General features: G+C 34.8%; 2 protein-coding genes across 2 annotated transcripts; one reads left to right on the forward strand and one right to left on the reverse strand.

Annotated features, from left to right (window-relative positions):
* Positions 1 to 2874: 2874 nt before the first annotated feature.
* Positions 2875 to 4538, reverse strand: LOC142626721 (cytochrome P450 71B34-like). The gene is made up of 2 exons (XM_075800429.1): positions 3610 to 4538; positions 2875 to 3496 (listed from the first exon to the last, which is right to left on the reverse strand). The coding sequence occupies exons 1-2, from the start codon at positions 4513 to 4515 to the stop codon at positions 2882 to 2884; spliced, it is 1521 nt and encodes a 506-aa protein (XP_075656544.1). The 5' UTR covers positions 4516 to 4538; the 3' UTR covers positions 2875 to 2881.
* A 15022-nt stretch (positions 4539 to 19560) lies between these two features.
* Positions 19561 to 21267, forward strand: LOC142629048 (uncharacterized). Its single transcript, XM_075803044.1, has 4 exons — positions 19561 to 19658; positions 19883 to 20006; positions 20187 to 20272; positions 21082 to 21267. The coding sequence occupies exons 1-4, from the start codon at positions 19569 to 19571 to the stop codon at positions 21265 to 21267; spliced, it is 486 nt and encodes a 161-aa protein (XP_075659159.1). The 5' UTR covers positions 19561 to 19568.
* The last annotated feature ends 657 nt before the right edge of the window (positions 21268 to 21924 follow it).

The raw sequence follows: 21924 nt of genomic DNA on the forward strand, positions 1-21924 counted from the left end.
GCTTGTGATATGTGTAATGTGTAATTGGTTTTTTTGTAGTCGGCTTCTACAAGTTCTGCATCACATCAGGGAGGCTCATCAGCAAGTGTTGCATTAGTATCACATTTAGAGAGTATATCAAGTGTTGTAGGCTCCAACAACAAAATTGATGGTGCAGGAGGTCTCTTGACTCAAGGAAGTGTTGCAAGTGGAGGTCCCTTGACTCAAGAAAGTGTTACAAGTGGATGGAATGAGATGGTTCATTAAGTCAAGCCATTTTTCTAGTTTAGGATCATGTTTTATAATCTATGACACATGTTGAGATTAAGTGCTCTTGTTTTGTAATTTTCCTAGTTTAGGACTGGAATTTTGATGGTCCAAAACTTAGTCACATTTGGTCACATTCAAATGTTCAATTTTTTTATTATTTGGAAAGAATAGTGTTTCTGTAGAATATGTTTGGTATAATTACTGCATAATTACTGTTTCTTCATAATTACTGCTTCTGTAAGCTGTTGAGCCAGCTGTCGAGAATTAATGATAAGCACTTCTCAGCTTATTTCTTGGACAGACTTGCATGGCTTTAACACTTGATCTTGAAACCTTATTTCTTGAAATATTAAAAACATCCTAGATCTACCCAATTACAAGTAAAGTGCGTTTTGTCAAAAGATTAGCCAATTATATAAAATAATGACATATGTTCTTATCAAGTGAACCACATATGTCCTAACAATATGCATAAAACAATTTCAGGTTATGAAATTGATTATGAATAATTTGTAATCTTGTAAGAAAAAATTCTTTGTAATATGATTTGGTGGGACGCATCATTGATTTTGATGTTGGAGTTGAAAGATTCCCTCTACATACCTTTCATTGCCACCATACATGATCAAACATTTGAACATTAAAGTCGATTTAAATTTATAATATAAATTGTAATATGATCAAAGTGAGGCTTTCTTCCTTTTTTTTTCTCCATACAGTTTGGAGTATAAAGAAAATTTGCTCGCCTAGCCTCTGCTCCGTTGTCCAAAACAATTGATTGAATGAAATAATTATGCCTATCCTTCATAATATTGAATTGAAACTATTAGTCTCAAAAATACTTTATACTCTACCGATTGTGATATGTCGTGTGTTTTATTTATTTTATTTATATTTTAAATTTTAGTTATTTTATAAGTAAAATAAAATGAATACATCATAACAAAATGGAATAGAAATAGTGGTTTTGTATTCCATGACACCGCCATAGGTAATAACGACAAACACAAATTATCTTTCAATTCCTGCCATTTATTTATAAGAAAGGATAAATGATCCACGATTGCAAAAGCCAAAACATACATGCAAATTGGCCACCATTTAGCATGTCATAATATTTGGAATGGAGTGTGAGATGGGGGAGAGAAGAAAGGGCGGGGAAGAGTGCTAGCATATGTCCTAACAATATGCATAAAACAATTTCAGGTTATGAAATTGATGATGAATAATTTGTAATCTTGTAAGAAAAAATTCTTTGTAATATGATTTGGTGGGACGCATCATTGATTTTGATGTTGGAGTTGAAAGATTCCCTCTACATACCTTTCATTGCCACCATACATGATCAAACATTTGAACATTAAAGTCGATTTAAATTTATAATATAAATTGTAATATGATCAAAGTGAGGCTTTCTTCCTTTTTTCCTTTTTTTTCTCCATACAGTTTGGAGTATAAAGAAAATTTGCTCGCCTCGCCTCTGCTCCGTTGTCCAAAACAATTGATTGAATGAAATAATTATGCCTATCCTTCATAATATTGAATTGAAACTATCAGTCTCAAAAATACTTTATACTCTACCGATTGTGATATGTCGTGTGTTTTATTTATTTTTTTTATATTTTAAATTTTAGTTATTTTATAAGTAAAATAAAATGAATACATCATAACAAAATGGAATAGAAATAGTGGTTTTGTATTCCATGACACCGCCATAGGTAATAACGACAAGCACAAATTATCTTTCAATTCTTGCCATTTATTTATAAGAAAGGATAAATGATCCACGATTGCAAAAGCCAAAACATACATGCAAATTGGCCACCATTTAGCATGTCATAATATTTGGAATGGAGTGTGAGATGGGGGAGAGAAGAAAGGGTGGGGAAGAGTGCTGGCATATGTCCTAACAATATGCATAAAACAATTTCAGGTTATGAAATTGATGATGATTAATTTGTAATCTTGTAAGAAAAAATTCTTTGTAATATGATTTGGTGGGACGCATCATTGATTTTGATGTTGGAGTTGAAAGATTCCCTCTACATACCTTTCATTGCCACCATACATGATCAAACATTTGAACATTAAAGTCGATTTAAATTTATAATATAAATTGTAATATGATCAAAGTGAGGCTTTCTTCCTTTTTTTTCTCCATACAGTTTGGAGTATAAAGAAAATTTGCTCGCCTAGCCTCTGCTCCGTTGTCCAAAACAATTGATTGAATGAAATAATTATGCCTATCCTTCATAATATTGAATTGAAACTATCAGTCTCAAAAATACTTTATACTCTACCGATTGTGATATGTCGTGTGTTTTATTTATTTTTTTTTATATTTTAAATTTTAGTTATTGTATAAGTAAAATAAAATGAATACATCATAACAAAATGGAATAGAAATGGTGGTTTTGTATTCCATGACACCGCCATAGGTAATAACGACAAACACAAATTATCTTTCAATTCTTGCCATTTATTTATAAGAAAGGATAAATGATCCACGATTGCAAAAGCCAAAACATACATGCAAATTGGCCACCATTTAGCATGTCATAATATTTGGAATGGAGTGTGAGATGAGGGAGAGAAGAAAGGGCAGGGAAGAGTGCTGGCATATACTAATATCTTAAAACAATGCGATTGGCATAAGGTTCAAAGCTGTTTTCTTACTGGTAGTAAGGCTAAGACCAGCTGCCTCTTCCATGTTGATATCTTCCTCTTTCATCCCATCAGGTAATTTCCAATTGAAACAATATAAAAGATTTGCAAGTGCAAGCTCAATTGTTGTTGTTGCCATATATATCCCAGGACAACCTCTTCGACCAGATCCAAATGTCAATAACTCAAAATTTTGACCTTTATAATCAATGGAGTTATCCATGAACCTTTCTGGGATGAATTCTTCTGGGTTCTCCCAGTATTTAGGATCTCGTCCTATTGCCCAAGCATTAACTTGTACTAACATTTTTGGGTAAATGTCGTAACCATTGATCTTAAAGTGTGACATGGTTTCTCTAGGAACAAGTAGAGTCACTGCAGGATGCAATCTAAAAGTTTCTTTAACTATCATCTTTAGATAATGAAGGTGGCCAGTGTCGCTTTCAGTGACTTTCCCTTTATTTCCAATGAAACTTCTAACTTCATCTTGTGCTTTTTTCATCAATCCGGGGTTCTTAGCAAGCTCTGACATCGCCCATATCATGGTAATTGCACCACTGTCAATTCCACCTAAAAATATATTCTGATAAACAAATATAGTAACAGGTAAGTAGATGAACATAGGCTAATTTGAAAAGGTAAGTAAAGTTAAAAAAAAAAAAAAGCCATGGGATTAGTAAAAGTTTGGCAGCTTACCAAGAGGATTGCCTTAATGTTTTGTTTTGTGAACCGAGCAGTATCGCCAGACTCAACTTGCTCCCTTTCAAATCTTAGTAGCACATCGATAATGTCTTCATGCTCTGGTTTTGTCCTCTCAAGATCAAGATGGAGATCAATGACCTGTTGGAATAAAGTATCCAACTCATGAAAAACCCTTTCAAGCCTTTTAAATCTACCAGATAAAGTGTCTATAATCCATCCCAAGAAAGGCAAGAATTCAGATGCATTGTAGCTTCCTATCATGGACTCTACCTCATGAACCACTGCTTGAAACCTTTCATTGTCTAAACCACTCCCGCGGAAACTTTTACCAAAACCAATCCTAAAAGTTATACTTGCAGTGAGGGCAAACAACTTCTCAGAAAGATCAATAGGGGTTGCAGAAGATGCATAGTGAGATATAGAATCGACAAGCAAAGCAACTTCTTCTTCCCTAATGAACTGATAGGACTGCACCCTCTTCATGCTAAAAAGTTCAAGAACACATATTTTCCTTATCTCTCTCCAGTAATCACCATAAGGTGAAAAAGCAATGTCCTTATAATTGTAGGAAAAAACTTTAGAGCAAGCTAAGGGAGGTCTACTGCAACAAGCAAGATCATGAACTTTTAAGACTTCTCTTGCAGCATCAGCAGAAGATATTATGACAGTTGTTATGCCACTGAGTTGAAGGAGCATTACAGAGCCATATTTCTTGGAGAGTTGCCACATAGATTGGTGGGGTAACACACCAAGTTGGTGTAAGTTACCTATTATAGGGAGCTTAGGAGGGCTTGGTGGAAGGTCCTTTGAACTCCTCTCATCCATCTTTTTTTTCATGAGCAATAGAAGAGGGAGAACAAGGAGAAGAGGAAGCCATAAAGGTATGGTATCAAGAGCCATTGAAGCTATATCTTTTATGTCAAGTTAGTAAGTATCCTCTAAAATTGTTCACCTATAAATAGCCTGAGATACTAGAATGAGCAAAAAAAAATATGTATGTAAGTTTTTTGTCTCCATTAGGCGGTATGATATACTTAAAAAGGAAAAATATTGCTTCACACTATTTTTTACACTCTGGTATATACTACACTCACATTTGCATGCGACATGTACACATTTTTTTTTTCTTCAATTTTTACACTTTAGTATGTACTACGTTCACATTTGCATGAGTGTAATATATATATAAAAGGGGGGTAAGTTACAGATAAAGGCCGGTTGTGGCCATGTGCGAAAAATACAGATAAAGGCCGGCTGAGGCCATGATATTACAAAACTGATAATATGCTAGAGCCATCTGATTACAATGCTAAGGGTTGTAAAGAGGAGGCAAAGCTGAGAAATTAAACTCTTGGCTGGAAGAGGAGGTTGCTAACACAATTGTTGCTGATACAATTGGACCTGCCTCAGAATGGAGAAATGGTGCCTTATATAGGCTGGAGGGAGCCTTGGATGCTGGCTGGAGACTGCTGAAATTACGGAGAGTAAATTGCTTTTACTGAGGTGAAAGCTGTTTCCACCGAAAGCAATAGTAATTCTGAATGATTGTGTCGGTGAACAGTAACTTTTACTGTTCATGAATAGTGCTTTGTCCCCTTGCTTTTCCGGATTTGGTCACTGTTGAAATAGTAACTTGTCGGGGAATCTGCTGGGTGCGGGTACTGTTCATGGTGCGGGTACTGTTCATATCAGTGGCTGGTGCTGACTTTGAATAGTAACTGGATTGGAATCTTATCCTGAGTTGCTTGGTCAGGATGCTTTTTAATCGCTGTCCATATTATATCCGCTATATGGATCTTGGGAATCCTGGAAAGGATCAATTGGATTGTGATTAACCGATGCCACTGAAGCAGTGGGAGAAACTTGTTCTTCTGATTCTAGCTGTTGTGAATGTGCTATTAGCTGATGTGCTAATTCTTTTAACTCTTTGCTAGATTTTTCGGCGATCTGAACAGAATCTAGGCTAGATTGAGACCTTGTTCTGTGAGCAATAGGCTGCTGGATTGGCTGAGGATAATCTCTATAGACTTGGTTGATGATTTGTTCAATCCTTAGACCGTCCCACCATTTTACCAAAAATTCCCTGTCTAAGAGATTGGTATTGATCTTGTACTCCCATTCGCTGATCCAGTGGATTCTGTATCTTTGGGAAAAAAGCAGAATTACTGGAAATTGGGAACGGTGGTTCGAAGTTTTATACCTTGAATCAAAGTACCTCAAAGCGTCCTGTAAAGGGTTTGGAAAAATCTGAGGGACTGATCCGAACATCTCCCACCACCTTAGGAACCAAGATGGGAGTTGACCCATGAATTCTCTGCTAAACATCGTGAACCATGAGTGGCTGAAATTTTGGTTCTGGATGAAGAGAACTTTCTCAAAGGCATCCATATAATCATAATAGCTGTAATAAAGCGCTGAGCCTGAGGGGGATCTGTAATTTTTAAGGATCCTTAATTCAGAAGGATGTTGTCTCCAATCTTGGCAACTAACAAATCCTGTGATGATGAACTTGTGATAGAGGACTACTGAGGGGTCCCTGCTGTTGAAGATGTTTTCTATTTGAACTGACTTTTCTTGACTGAGAATACTTTTATAAAACCTGATATTTTTCTCTGGATGCTTGGGTAAGAAATGCCATTCATGTGGTAGAACTTCCATGGCTAGGGCAAGAGGATCAGTTATATGAATCAGGTGGGGTTCAATATAAGAGATATGTTGGAGGAAAGATTTCTTAGCACAAGAAGAGTTTCCTCTCCTGGTTGGATAGGAAGGCTTTTGGTTTTGGATTGGGCCAAAAGGTTCTTCAACATGATAAGGGTTGATTGCTCTTGGTGCTGGAGAGGCTAAGGCTGAGCTGTAATTGGGTTGACCATAAGGTGGCCTTTCATAATTTGGTTTTGGGATTTTTGAAACCAAATAACGATTGGCAATATTTGATGGAGAAGCAGGGTTATCTTGTCTAGGGCTTTTTGCTTGGGATAATGGGACAATTTGGCTAGGAGTGATTGGTATGAGCTTGCTTGTGTTCAGTGCTTGGCTAGTACTTACAAGGTTTTGCTGTTTAGTCAATTTTGGGGGTTGGGGTTGTTGTACGGGTTTCTTCCCGGACATCTTGGCTATGACTCTGCAAAAATTCACGGGTTAGGAAATCAGGGATGCTGTTCTAGCTTCCTTCAATGAATTCTAAATCAAAGTCAAAAACTAAAAGGATGGCTTGCCATCGTGCAAAAATCTGTTTTGATGCAATGTTTTGAACATCTTTTTCTAAAACATGTTTTGCAGATTTACAATCAATCCTGATTAAAAACTTTTGATTTAAAAGATCACTTTGAAACTTTGAGATGCATAGTACTATGGATAATATTTCTTTTTTAATAGTACTATAGTTAATCTGAGTGGGAGTCCATATTCCCGAATGGAAACAGACTATCTGTTCAGGAGAATTTGGACTAGCATGCTGGAGGAGGATGCCACCATAACCTATGTTTGAGGCATCGGTCTGGACAATCTTGAAGGAATTGTCAGTAGGAATCCCTAAACAAGGAAGGGTTTTGACATATTGTTTGATATGCTGGACCACTGTAGTATGGGCTAGAGTCTAGGGGGATGGATTGGTTCGAAGTCTATCAAAAAGGAGTTTGCATTGTTGCCTGAGATTTCGATAGAAATCTGAGATGTAATTGAGAGAACCTAGAAATCTCTAAAGCTGGGTTTTATCTAGGATTTCATCTGAAAATTTATCCGCAAATTGGATAGCTCTATCTATGGGTTTGATAACACCATGATGAATATCAAATCCTAAGAAGCGAATTCTAGTTTGGAAAAGTTTGATCTTGGGGGTTGAAACAACAAGACCATTGAGCTTGATGGTATGGAGGAATGCTCTTAAGTGCTTCTGATGTTGTTCCAAGGATTCTGAAAAAATGAGTACATCATTGATGTACACAATGGCATGGCTGGAAAATGGATTAAAAATCTCATTCATGATATTTTGGAATTCAGATGGTGCATTTTTGAGACCAAAGGGCATTACATTCCATTCATAATGTCCAAAGGGTGTGGTAAAGGCTGTTTTATACCTATCGGGCTCTCTGATTTGTATTTGCCAAAATCCACTCTTCATATCAAACTTGCTGAAAACAACTGCTTTGCTAAGCCTGTTGACTAAATCTTTTTTGTTGGGAATTGGGTACCTTACCCATTCTAAGACTTTGTTGAGGGGCTTGTAGTTGATGACTAATCTAGGGACACCTCTTTTTATCTCAGCATTTTTCTGGACATAAAAGGCTGGACAAGACCATGGTGATCTAGATTTCCTGATGATTCCTTTCTTAAGGAGGTCCTCTATCTCTGTTCTGCAAGTATCTATAAGTTCCTGGTTCATCTGGATAGGTCGAGCTTTGGTAGGGATATCCTTTTCATTGAAATCTTTGACATATGGGAGTGCTACCTCGTGTCTCTTTCTATGCCAAAAAGCTGTGGGTAGATCAGAGCAGACTTCCTACTTAAGTTTTTCCTCGAACTTTCTGATTTTTTCTTGGAGGGTTTTACAAGTTAGTTGGTCCTCAACTTTCTTGTATCTTATTTCCTCCTGAAGGTACTTAAGATGTATAGTCTTGGCACTAATCATGTTTAAGGTTTTGGAGACAAAGTTTGCTTGGATAGTGCTAATGTTTCTAGGCACTGGTCCACTAAGAAACTTAAACTTGATGGTTTGGCCAAAGGGTTGGGTAGTAAGTCCTTTACTATCCACTGTGAAAGGGTAAAGGATGCAAAGGAAAGGATTCCCTAAGATAACCTTGTCTGTCATATTTTTGACAAGAACAAATGTGGTTTTGAAACACATGTTATCTTGGCAAACATGGGCTCTAGGAAGTTTGAATTCAATCTGCATTTTTCCGCCACTTGCGGATGTCAATCATTCCCTAGACTTTTTAAAGTATTTGGAGGGAATGATTCCTTCTTGAATGCAATTGAGATCAGCACCTGAATCAATTAAAGCTATGACCTCGAATTCAAAATCTTTGCTAATGACAATCCTGACTTTGGAATGCCATTTATGGAAGTTAATCCTAGTGATAGCATCTAAGAACAATTCTTTGCTGGGTTTTTGGATAAGATCATCAGTAGGGTTAACTATTTGATCAACTTTGTCATCTGAGGAATCTTCCTCATTGCTGTGATAAGGAGTGTTTTCGAGGGCTTTAAGACTTTGCTTTAAGGTTCCAATTTCACTCCTGGTTTGCTTGGTTTCTCTATGAAGGTCGTTGATCTTAACTTCCCTCTTGGGTTGGGCAATCCTATTGTGTATTTGTACAGGATTATCCTTGGGTTGTTGTTTTCTAGGCTCAGGTTTGCTAGTTTCCTATACCCAAGGTTGGTGGGTTTGGCTAGGCTCCTGAGGCTCGACAATGGGGTCACCTATTTTTATGCGAGAGGATTTGGTGCTACAATCTTTCTTGAGATGGTCACGCTTGCCGCAACTATAACATTTTCCAGGCTTAAGTGGGACATGTTTTTCAAGTTGCTTGGTTCTTTTGTAAGCTTTGGAAATAGGCCGATGGGCTCTGCTAGCACGTCTTTCAGGTCTTTTCATTCTCAGGCGTTTCCATTTGGCTTCTAGGGGTTCATCATCTGTGTCAGAGGAGGAACTGCTAGAGGTTGTATGGATTTTCAACACCTTAAGCTGACTTGTAGATTTTGGTGAAGGAATGGCTAGTTTCTTCTTTGCTAATTCTTCAAGCTTCTGGGCTACGATTTCTAAGGCTGTTTTGTCTTTAGGATAACTGAGACTAGCGTGGTTGGTTAGAGGCTTATCTAGGGGTGGATGGCTAGACCTGATAACTTCCTTAGTTGCATTAGGTCCTTCTATGGTCCAGGCTTTGGCGAGGACACAAAACTGCTTGTGTTGGCCAAAATATCTTTCGAAGTATATGAAAAAGAGGACATTACGGGATATTTCCCTCATGAATGCCGTCCATGATTCAAATACTTTTTCTTTTTGCTCTCTGGTATAATTGGCTTTGTAGGCTTCTCTCTTAGTCCTGTTTTCTTTAGAACTAAATTCCTTGCCTAGTTCTTCTAGGTCAGGGACGAATTCTCTGTTTAGGACCAAAATGTTCAAAGATTCCTCTTGCTGATCTGGAGGCTGTTCCATATCAGTTCCAGATGGGGATGGGGGGGATTGCTCTCGATCGTCTTCCTCATTGACAATCGAATCCTGATTGGCTGTGTAGCAAGGTGTGGTGAGTTGGGAATTGGTTCTAACTCCCTGAAGTTGGACACCTAAATCTCTTTTAGACCTTGGGAATGGTGATCCTAGAGGTCTGGTTGAGCTACACTGGGATGCAGATCTATCTCTAAGGTAGATAGGTGACTGCCTATGGGGCTACTGTAGATCGGTTGGAGATCTAAACCGGGATATGTCCAGAGGTTGTCTACACTCATAGTCTAAAGGAGTGCTAAGCCTAGATCTGTCGAAACTTAACCTAACCATGCCGTCGGCTAGTTGTTGGACAAATTCTAGATCTGGATTCTGGGCTGGGTTTTGGATCTGTAGAGTATGGTTCTCATTCTCTAAAGTCCAATTGGTTGGGAAAGTGACTTCTGACCATTTGAGGGTTCTTGGAACCTCAATCTTGGCACTAGGGCCAGTGGTCTGGATGAGGGTTGTCTCTCCTTTCTTTCTCCTATCAAGTGCTCCAACATTCATGTTCGTTCTCATGCACTTGTTGTATACTCTGTATATCAAGGCGATCTGACTGGTTCCCTGTGTCATAAGGGTTCCATGGGTCTTGATATTGAGTGTAAGGGCTTTGATAACTGTGCTGTCATGGAGATAGATGCTAAAATCTGGGAAACAGTTAAAATAGATGGGTCTGTTGCTAAGACTGGTTTCTATGGTTCCTAGGAGGCTGTCGTCGAATCTGATGTGACGAGCATCTCTAAGGGCCATGAGGATTGAGCTGTTTAAACCTCTTCTGGTGAGTGGTTTCACTCCAATTTGGACTAATCCTATGTGTCGAAAGTTGTGTCCTTTGTCTTTATGCTTCTGGATAGTTGAAGGAGATAACAAGTAGCACGTTTCGTACTCCTTGTTTATTCCATAGACTTGTTCTATGGTCTTAACATGGTAGTCTGTTTTGAACGCTTTGCTCAAAGACCATGAAGACTTATAGAATTGGCTGGTGGCTACTTTTGGGATATTCCAATCTCCTATGTCTAGATCTAGATCGAATAGCTCATAAGACTCCGAATTAAGTATTCCTATGTCTGCTGGGATATCTGGAATGGATGTGGGTTGGGAACATCTACTGTTGGTGGAAGAGGAACTTCTAAACAACCTATTCATGATTCTGGGGTTACAAACACAAATCAACGATCACAACCTAGTCACCTTTATCCTCAAACTTCTAGATCTAACCTTTAGATCTGAAACAAAAGTATACAACTATGGGATAGACACCTGATTCGTGAACTCCTACCTACCAGACTCTCCTCCAATAATGGGGACCACCCTAACACGCCTTCTCTCAGCTTCACACGGGCTGACCAAACCAAACCTAGGAAGATTTTCAGCCACTTTAAGGTCTGGAGACACCACAGACTTTGGTAACAAATCTCACAGGCATAAATCTGCAACAAATTATAGGGCTAAACACAAAAATAGGAAGAATCGGGATAACAGGGAAGTAAAGGTTAATCTGAACAAATAATCACAGAGTAACAAATAGAATGGTTAGAAGGAGGCTCAGCCTACCATTTGCAGATGTAATAGAAGATGATGAAATAATAGCAGACGAAGAAATAAATAAATGGGAATGGAAGAGTTATCATGAAATATATGTAAAACAAAATATGGGATATGGGAGATATATATATATATATATATATATATATATGAGATTGGTTCAAGTTACATCATTTGTAAACCGTAGATTTGTAATTGATTTAATAATTAAAATTTCCTCAAAACATAGATTTAATAGTTAAAAAAATAGCATTAAATGCTAATTGACTTACACCTCATTCACTTAATTAATAGCAATATTGTTTATCTCCCCTTATTTATTATTTAAAACATTTTACATATATTCCTTTTTTTGCCAATGACTTTACAAATATATTTGCAATACTTTTTTTTTTTTTGAGTTCGTACTACCCTTCTTTTTCTTCTTTGTCATACTTTTATAGTCTTATCACACAAATGGTATACAAACAAGTGAGAAAAAATATAATGACCATTAATTGCCATTTGTGCCTTCAATGATTTTGATTTCTTCTTCCAAACTTGTTTCTTAATTTTGTCATCCTTAAGAAAAATCCTATGATAATATTCTAATGGGTTTACTTTTATGAGGTTAGATAAAAACTTAGTAGCTAAGCAAGGACATGTTAGGATGTCTTATTGGATTGAGAAAGTTGTATAATATAAAGATCATGCAAACACATATAACATGTGTTGGCGTGTTGCCAATTTTTAAAAGTTATGCATGGTAGACACAGCCAATGTTTCCTCCGTTTGAGTTTTGAAAAGCCAAAATTAATTAATAAAAAGATTTCTTCGTGGATATGTGTTTACAATTATATTACCCAACAATTTTATTTATTTATTTATTTTAAGAAGGCAAAGAAAATATTCACAATTAACAGAGTATTTCCAGCTTAAAGAAGAAAAGAAAATGACATGAGCATTACAGACTCAGGCACACCCAAAAAAGAAGAAGAGAGATTTGCAAATATAATTGTAAAGTCATTCAAAAATAAAAAGTATCTGTGTTAATTATTATTTGAGAAACTTATTACTTAAAATCTCATTAAACAACACTTAGCCATTTATTTATTTTTAAGGAGACATGATATATATTCACAATTGATAAGACTATAAGAGTATGACCGGCTTAAAAGAAGAAGAAAAAAAAAAGTATTGCAAATATATTTGTAAAGTCATTGGCAAAAAAAGGAATATATGTAAAAGGTTTTAAATAATAAATAAGGAGAGAGAAACAAAATTGCTATTAATTAAGTGAATGAGGTGTAAGTCAATTAGCATTTAATGCTATTTTTTTAACCATTAACGTTCTATTTGTTTTACTAGAAATCTTTCTGTAAAGGTAATTTTTCACATTTTCCAGTGTTTGGTAGCACAAAAAAAACTGGTCAACGGAAAACTATCTTTAGTCAATGAAAAATCCTAATAAAAATATATTTTTTTTATAGGTTGTTTTTCAAAAAAAAAAAATTTATGGAAAACAATCTCTCTCTCACAGTACGCTCTCTCACTCTTTCTCTATTCTCTTTTCTTTTTCTTTCCTTACACTCTCACTGTCATTAACTCTGGTCTCTCCTTTTCCATAGATCTCTCTCCCTCACTCTCTCTCTCTCTCTCTCTCCATATTTCTCTTCCCCTTTATAGCACAGTTTTCTGAGTAACAATCTCTCTCTCACAGTACGCTCTCTCACTCTTTCTCTATTCTCTTTTCTTTTTCTTTCCTTACATTCTCACTGTCACTAACTCTGGTCTCTCTTTTTCCATAGATCTCTCTCCCTCACTCTCTCTCTCTCTCTCTCTCCATATTTCTCTTCCCCTTTATAGCACAGTTCTCTGAGTAGATTTTTGTTTCCCTCATTGCTCAATAATTATTTCATTTTTCTCTACCAACTTGCAAAAGAGAACATATTTGCAGCGGTAATTATTTCATTCCTCTCTACCAAAATCCCAATTCTTTACTTTGAATTTCAAACTTGATTTTATTTTTTCTCTAAGAAATTTTTGGTTTGATGGATTCCAAGCAGAAGTTTTTTTTGCACATAAAAGTGCTAAAAAAATAAAAAATAAAAAATAAAAAAGAAGAAATAATGAATGAATGAAGTAAAAGACGAAAATTTTAAACACAGTACCTATATGGCTCTAAATTGCTTTTACATAGAATAATCTTTTTCGTTGATAGATACATTATGCGGATATTATATAGTGATGATATATTATGTAGATACATTATATGAATACATAATTTTGAGTAATATTAAAGACTTGTGGTTGACCATAGTAGACAATTAGTATACCAGCAAAAAAAGTAGACAATTAAAAATTATTGTTATTTGTACTTACTAAAGATGTATTCCCTTATCAATTTTATGTATATAGACAAATGGTTGATTTATATATATATATATATATATATATATATATATATATGTATGTATGTATGTATGTATGTATGTATGTATGTATGTATGTATGTATGTGTGGACGTTTCTGTCCATATATATGAGCAAGATGAGTGGTAGAGATCATGAAAATTTGACAACTAATTTTGATTGTATCTATTGTCAAAATTTTAGTATAAAAACCAAATTCATTATTGGTTTTTTATTATTATTTATATTGATTACATTAGTTGGTTTACATAATACATATGTTTTAAATTACACAAGAAATATAAAAAATAAAAATAAAAATTTGCATACCAAACACCAGAAAACATTTTCAACCTCATTTTCAAGGTTGTTACCAAACACTGCAAAATGATATAGTTTTCCAGAAAATGCTCTTTGGAAAATGAACCATTTTTCAAAAAACGTTGATGCTGAAACAAACAGAGCGTAAAACAGGATTTTGAAAACAGCTTAGAGGTGTTTTCAGGATACAAAAAATGTTTTTAATGACATAATTGTAAATAAATTGAAAACAATGGACCCCACATATTTGTTCAAACTCTTTTATCTCTTAAATTTAGGAGTTTATCTTTATCACAAAAAATTATCATATTTCAAATTTGAAACTTATCATTAAAAATAAAATAAAAACATGATGAGCTATATTCTCTTATCATTATCCACAAAAAATGTTATTTACAGATTCTATATGTTACTTTTTGTAAATATATATATATATATATATATTAAATCTCAAAAATAGAAATGGTCTTTCAAACAATTATTTTTGTTTTTAGTATTTTGAAAATTTTTCTTAAAAGTGGGAGCCAAATACGTAAAATATAAAAATTATTATATGAAAACTAGTTTTAAGTTCAATTTTTTCAAAATTATATTTATATTGTTTTGAAAACAAAAACAAAAATCCTCCTACCAATCAAGCCCTTTTGTAACCCTATTTTCCAACTTATTTAAGCTATGTACAACTTTTTAATAAAACTTTGCTTAGCCAAATTATTATTTTTTTTCAAAGAAAAAAAAAAGAGCTCATGTGTGTAGTCATCGCCCTACGTCTAAGCTACAGGTTGGGAAAACCCAAAGGTACCACCAATGCACAAATAGACATACCACTGCTCATGCCTACTTTTTGCCAGATTATTTATTAAGCCCAATAAGCCATAAAAAAATACTAAATAAATAAAAACTCTCCCAAATGAGAAAAAACTTTTGGCCTGAATAGACCTAAAGAGGTGAGTCAAACTGGCTAGGTTGATTAGCATTTCAGTGTAAATTTCACTGCTTAAAGAAAGACTACAAAATTCTGCAATTGGAATAATCTCTCTTCAAGTTCAGAAGTTGAATAAGTATACAGGTTCAGAATCATTATCTCAAAAAAAATGAACTATAGAAATAGAAGCTTCCCATACTTCATATCAACATTTGGTATATCTCTCTTTATACTATGAAGCACGGGTGCGTTTCGGGATTCGGGTGAGGGTGCGGGAGTGGGTGCGGGACTCGGCAATTTTTGAAAAAATAGGGTGCGGGTGCGGCGATTTAAAAATTATTAAAAATATTTTTATTTATATTTTTAATATATTGCCAAGCATACTTTTTTCACATTATATAAACATATACCAAATTTAAGACTATTAATAATAACTATTAACTAAATAAAAAATCAACTATTAACAATTAACTAAGAGTGTGAGTGTGAGAGCTATGATACCCGAGGGGAGACGGAGAGCAGGGGAGACGGAGTGGAGCGCTGAAGGCAGAAAGTGTGAGAGAGCCTAGCATAGCTGAAGAGTGAAGGTAGAGAGTGGGAGAGAGGCGCAAGAAATATGAAGAGGGAGAGGGTTGAGTCAGCTGAGAGCTATGGAGCACGGACTGAGTGAAAACTAAAGAGAAATGAGAGTGTATGTGTTATAGGGTTTTGGTTTTTTTCTAAACGGTGCGTTTGCACCCTTTTTTTTTCTTTTCTTTTTTTCCAGCCAAGTTAAACGGTGCATTTCGCACTTGTTTTTTTTTTTGAATTTTGGCTGTGTCGGCCGATTTGCGCCGACATCGGTGTTGTGCCTAATACCAACCGATTCGGGCCGAATCGACGCGAATCGGCCCAATTTTGCGCGCGTCAGCCCAAATCGGCCCCATATTGGTGCGAATCATGCCGAAAAAAATATTTTTTTAATGTCTGACGCGGCACGGACGCGCAGGCAACAGCGTCGCCTACGCGTCCCCGCGTCGCGCCGAGTCGGACGCGGGTGCGGCGGCCCAAACGCCGCACCCATGCTTCCTAGCTTTTATATAGTTAAATGTTAAGAAGTTTAAGTGACCTAATCAGATGCAAAAGTTGTGCAGAAGATAATAAGTCATGTTACACTACACCGTAGTGTTAAATGTGAGGAATATACACATCCAACTTTACAGCATTAATCTTACCTCTATAATATCCTCAGGTAACAAGAAAATGGAGCACCCCAGCTCCTGTGCAACGTTGATTATATATGTTGCCTTCAAGTTCATATCTTTTTTTACAATCAAATTCAATATAATAATTTCTTAATACTAAAGCACAGTATTTATTATTACTATATATACTTATGTTGAATCGCATTAATATAACATTTTGGTCCACTTTGATTCATTTCATTTACTTCAGTTCATTTGGTCCACTTTGGTGATGCTTTGGGAGGAATGTTTGTGTAGAAAGAAGAGCTACTTCATTGAAAATTATATAAATACTCACGTGATGCATGAAAATTGATGGTTATGTTATAATTATGAAATAATGTATAATTTTTTCTCTAAATTCTGTAGAACATAATTTTTTTCTCCTTAAAAATTAAACAATTTTTTAATTTTTTTTTCATCGATCAATCTCTAAAAATATATCACTTTATTATTCTGGATATGTTTGATTGATATTATTCCTTTTTTAGGTGGTTCATATATTTTTCAAAATTATGTTATGGTGAGTTATATTTTCTTAATTTTTTTTCCTATACAACTAAACCCTTTTAAGTTTCAAATATATTATTTAAATTCTCATTTTCTTAAAGAAGATTATCATGATAATCAAAACTCCCCGTATTTCACATCAGGATTCAATATATTTCTCTTTTCTAAAATCAAATGTTAACAAGTTGAAGTGACCTAATCAGACCCAACAGTTGTAACTTTTCTCATGGAATCATTACAAAATAATTAGGCATTAGCGTCATTTTTTTTTTTTTGCAGCGTTTCTAAAACTTCTGATTCTGCATGATGACTCAATTTCCTTTATTGAAATCTGTAGGTTCAGGTTCAGCCCAATCAAATCTCTGTGAGGAAGTTGATCTCAAATCCCAAATTTTGGTATCCTTCTGAATTTTTGGTTTGATACTATTGTTTGATAACCAGAAAAATAAGTAGTAACATGTTGCCTATTATTCATGGGTGGCTTGGAAATTAAATTTAAAGATCACTTTCGAGATTGCACTTTTCCTGCTATATATGCAAGATTTATGATCAATCGAACTTGTGATTTATTGACATATTATGGTTGTTTGTTGCAGAGATACATGGAAGATTCTTCCTTCCAAGGTTAGTCTATTTTGAATTTAATCTTTAACTAACTAAAATCTGCCTTTCTAATCCATTGGTTTGTAAATTTTGAGTAAAGTCAAGGGTTGTTTTGGTTGATTTATTCATCTAATTATATTCAGGTCCTCCTTCAGTTGCTGACGTTTGATCATTGACTCATTATGGTGAACCTTATGATGGAAACACACGTTACTTCAGAAGCACATTGTTTGTCGCTGCAGTTAGATCCTGATCCTGTTATGGTGAATCTTGCTTGCTTCATGGTGTCGAATGGATGCCACCAAAACCAAAGGTCAGCCTTCAGCTTACATGAATTAAATAATTCTTCTTGATTCCAATAAGAATCTATTTCATATAGAGTGTTGATGTTGCCAGTGATGCATCTCAGTTTTTAAATAAGAATTCCACGTGGAAGTAAAAGCATCCCATGATTTTACTGTTTTTGACCTTTTTTTCCCGCTGCAATAAAAATGTAGCCTTCCATGTAAATTTTCTCATGATGTTTAAATGTTTCTTGGAAATATCTTATTCTATAGTGTCATTTTTTCTGAAACTTGTCCTACTTGGGCTGTGAATTTGAATTCAGGAGGTATAACTGAAGAACAAATGTTGAAGTTTATGGGAGCAAATACAAGCTTATCCCCATTGCTTGCAAACGATCTTCTTGAGGTCTCTGTAATTTGCATTTTGCATTCCATTGGGACATTTTTTCTCTTTTTTTTTTTTAAACTTTTGTTATTATTATTTCAGGATGAGGAGGTTGGTTTTGCATACGTAAGTCAACGTGAAACTCACACATCTCTGTATGAAAATCTCACCAAATAGTATTATTCCAGGCCTTTTTATTTATTTTTTTGGTGGCAAAACGTATCCCATTAATCCCCTTATTTCTGTGAAGGAATATTTGTTTTCAGTGCACCGAAAAGAGAAAAAGTGAAAACTGAATTTAGTTGGATTTGTTTTTTGAAAAATAAACGATTAAGTCCTTTATATTAAAGACAACATTATTTTGCCGTCTCAGTTTGAATGTGTTTCCCGACTTTATGTTAAACTAGTTACTTTAAGGAGCTAAGATTATGATTCTAGATTTTCATTAACCATCTGAATCTTTAATTTACTTCCTGCTAACATGGATAGAGAGTTACAGATGCTTTTTCCCTGATAAAACCAAAGTGCATCAAGGTTCAAGTCAAGTTGGTCATTGAAAGCACTTGCTTCTATCAACTCATATGAGAAATCAACTAAAGATGCTTTTTACTCGTCTTAATGGATCACCTTTATTGAATGAATGCTTTTCTTTTTCTTCTTTTTTTGTCCAGATAATTGTGTCTTCTTTGAAATTTTACCCTAGTTTGAAGATGAGAATATTCATCCCTTTTCCGGTCTAATGCATTCGACATGATAACTAAAAGAGATTTAAATAAAAATAGAAGTGATTTTCCAATTACATCTTTCTTAGGCTCTAGTTCTAACATTTTCTTTTTCTTCCTCTCGTTTGATTTTCAAATGAAATTATGGATTTCATCTTCTGAAGTATATTGGTATTGAGATTTCTTGATTCCTTATATTATGCTTTAATTAAAAGAAAAATCAGGGGTAGGAGGAAGCTCCTAGAAAATTATACATCTTTTGGCATACCTTGTGTGTGCTCTAGGTTTAACATGTCATATTTACTGACACTAAACTGGTTGAAGCTAATAACAAGATTTTGTGATTTCAGCTGATGCTCATACTTATAAAAAGATTATTATTGCAGTTATTCATTGATTGGTGTGAGGGAGCATATAAAAAGCGCCCCCTTGTGGCAACAGTTGAAAAGATTCAGCAATTTGTGAAGGTGAGACCTGTCATTATTTAACTACTGTATTATTACCTTTTACTGTTGGTCATTGCTGCTTCTTGATGAATACTTCGTGGAGTGAAAAAGCTCAAATGGCCTTTTAGTATATAAAAATCTCGATTCTTCCATACATCAGAATCCACAGCAAGTTAAAATGTTCCTAAATTGTTTTTATTTACTTAATCTGCAATTGATGTACCTACTTTAAAGTAAATTATCAGTCATGAACATCACATGCATGTTTATGCGTGTGTACATAAAACTTTTTTTTAGGATGAAAATTTGTCAACCACCCTTGTAAGTCTGAAGAGCTTGGTTGTCCAGAATGTAAAAAGTTTCATTTTCCGAACAGGCTTGAGGGAAGGAAGCAATGGTTGCTGGATTTTATCATGATGGTTATGAGGAACCACTGTTGATGCTTATGAAGAGAAGAGGTGTTCATTCTGGCTTGGTAGTGAAGGTCAGAACTTTGCTTTTATAAATTCTATTGCTATGTTGGATTTTTATAAATTTAACTTTCAACAACTTTGCATTGAAAGGGGATCTGCTAATTAAGAAATTAAAAGGGGTGTGCTTGCTCTCATATAATGTCAAGATGGTCTATAATGCCATTCAGTAATTCAAGTATCCACAAGGTATTCCAAGCTAACCACTTGATATAATCTGATTATGCTGTTAATGTAGGGTGAGGAAGGGGCCCTCTCGATGACAACAAGATTGCGGTCAGCTAGCATTTCAAAAGGATTTCCTGTAAACTATTGCTCAGGTTTCCGTTCACTAAGTATGGCGTCTGCTTTCGAAGTTGATGGTTTGTATCATTTTGCTACCTTATCTTCATTGTGTTCCCTTGTATTCATGTCTTTATCTATGTATTTAGTTGAGATTATGTACTTCACTTAATTTTGTCAGATCAGTTCAGTTGATTGAGATTCTGGCACCATTATTTTATCATTAATTAATACTGAAACCTTACAATTTACTGTTGCAGGTGTATCACGTCTGAATTTCAATCTCGAGGTCAATGCCATGGACTATGGTTTTGAACCTACTAATACTCCAAGAACTGATAGATCGGTAGAGTTTCTGAGTTCTCATCTGTTCTCTTTTCTCCATGGATTATCATCTGACCTTTCTTTTGATGAAAATACACTCGGCAGTCGGCAGCCACATTCCTGATAATAAATTATCTAAATGTTGTCTTTTACCTCCTAATAAGTATTTCCATGAAGTTGTCATTTGGGCAGTCAAGGAAAAGGAATTCAGTTGCAGTGGCACTAATTAAGGCAGAGGGAGGGGGGAGGGGAGGCTCTTGATTTTTGAAATTCCTCCCTCCTATTACCACAAGATTATATTGCCTCCTTATAACGTGATCTTAGATTGAGACCACGAATTTCAGCCATTAAGATTTTTACAACAAAACTTCAAAACAACATGAAAAATGGGGTTTTGAGTGTTCTTTAACTATATTTGTAGGAGGAGAGATTGCCAGGAGGAAATTTAGTATAGAATCATTTACAAATGATTTTAGAATAATTAAAGAATGTAGAGCACAAAAGCACAAATATGTAAGTAAAAGCTAATTTATGAAAGAAAATATTTGTTTTGAGCATTGGAAAAATTATTTTGATATAACTTTTACTACATATAATAACAACACATGTCATATTAAAAGGCATACTTGCTAGTTGATACATATACTCACACAAGTATTAGCAATTTTTTGTGCAACCTTTGCGAGAAAAATTTCTGGCTTTGGTATTGTGCAGGTGTAAGTGTAACCTAGTTAGCGTTGAATCCATTTTTGTAGTTCTACTTAAATTCATTTGTTACCTCTGCCATTTTTAACTTTTTATGACAAGTAATTATATTTTCTGCAAGTACAGCTCACAAAGAATATAGAATTGGGTCTAGCAGCTATTCACGGTGAAAAAGGGCCTGCTTATGATCGGATCGCCTTAAATGCCGGAATAGTAGATCACTTGCTGGGAGTGGGATGTGATGGTGCAGAGGACATATCCGCGGCCGTAGATATAGAGCCAGAGAAGCCATTGACAGTGGCAAGGCTTTAAAAAGGCTTTTAAATTACATTAAAATCTCTCACAAATTGAGCTAAATTAGGTCCAACCGGTGCTTGTATTTTTTTGGCTTGTCTTTTGTAGGTTAGAATTGTAATTTTGTATTTTTTTACACATTAGTGGATATTGGTGCTTGCATTTTTTGGCTTGTCTTTTGTAGGTTAGAATTGTAATTTTGTATTTTTTTTACACATTAGTGGATATTGATAAAGAAAGAAAGAGAACTAGAGGATTTCTTCCTTTTTTTCCCTTTATTTGTAAAAGGAAAAAGTTTCTCCCCAAACTAGTTTGGAGAGAAACCCTTCAAACTTATTAAATATTTTTATATTAAGTGTGAAATTTGAAAATCTAACTGTTGGATTGCATATTTTTATTATATTATTTATGCTTGCAAAATTTCAAGAAAATCAAAAATCAATTGCTATGTCATCAAACAAATGTTAAAATTTCAAGTTTTTGTAATATAAAATTGTGTATAAAAAATAAGTTCATTGATCAAATAGTAAATAAAATCCGATTTGAACGAAATTTGATATGCATGTTAAGAACATAAGGAACATGAAATTCAACGGTTAGATTTTCAAAATTCACACCTAAAAAAAAGATATATGATAAGTTTAAAGGGTTTCTTTCCAAACTAGTTTGGAGAGA

This window comes from Castanea sativa, chromosome 3, assembly GCF_040712315.1.
Source record: "Castanea sativa cultivar Marrone di Chiusa Pesio chromosome 3, ASM4071231v1".
NCBI lineage: Eukaryota > Viridiplantae > Streptophyta > Magnoliopsida > Fagales > Fagaceae > Castanea > Castanea sativa.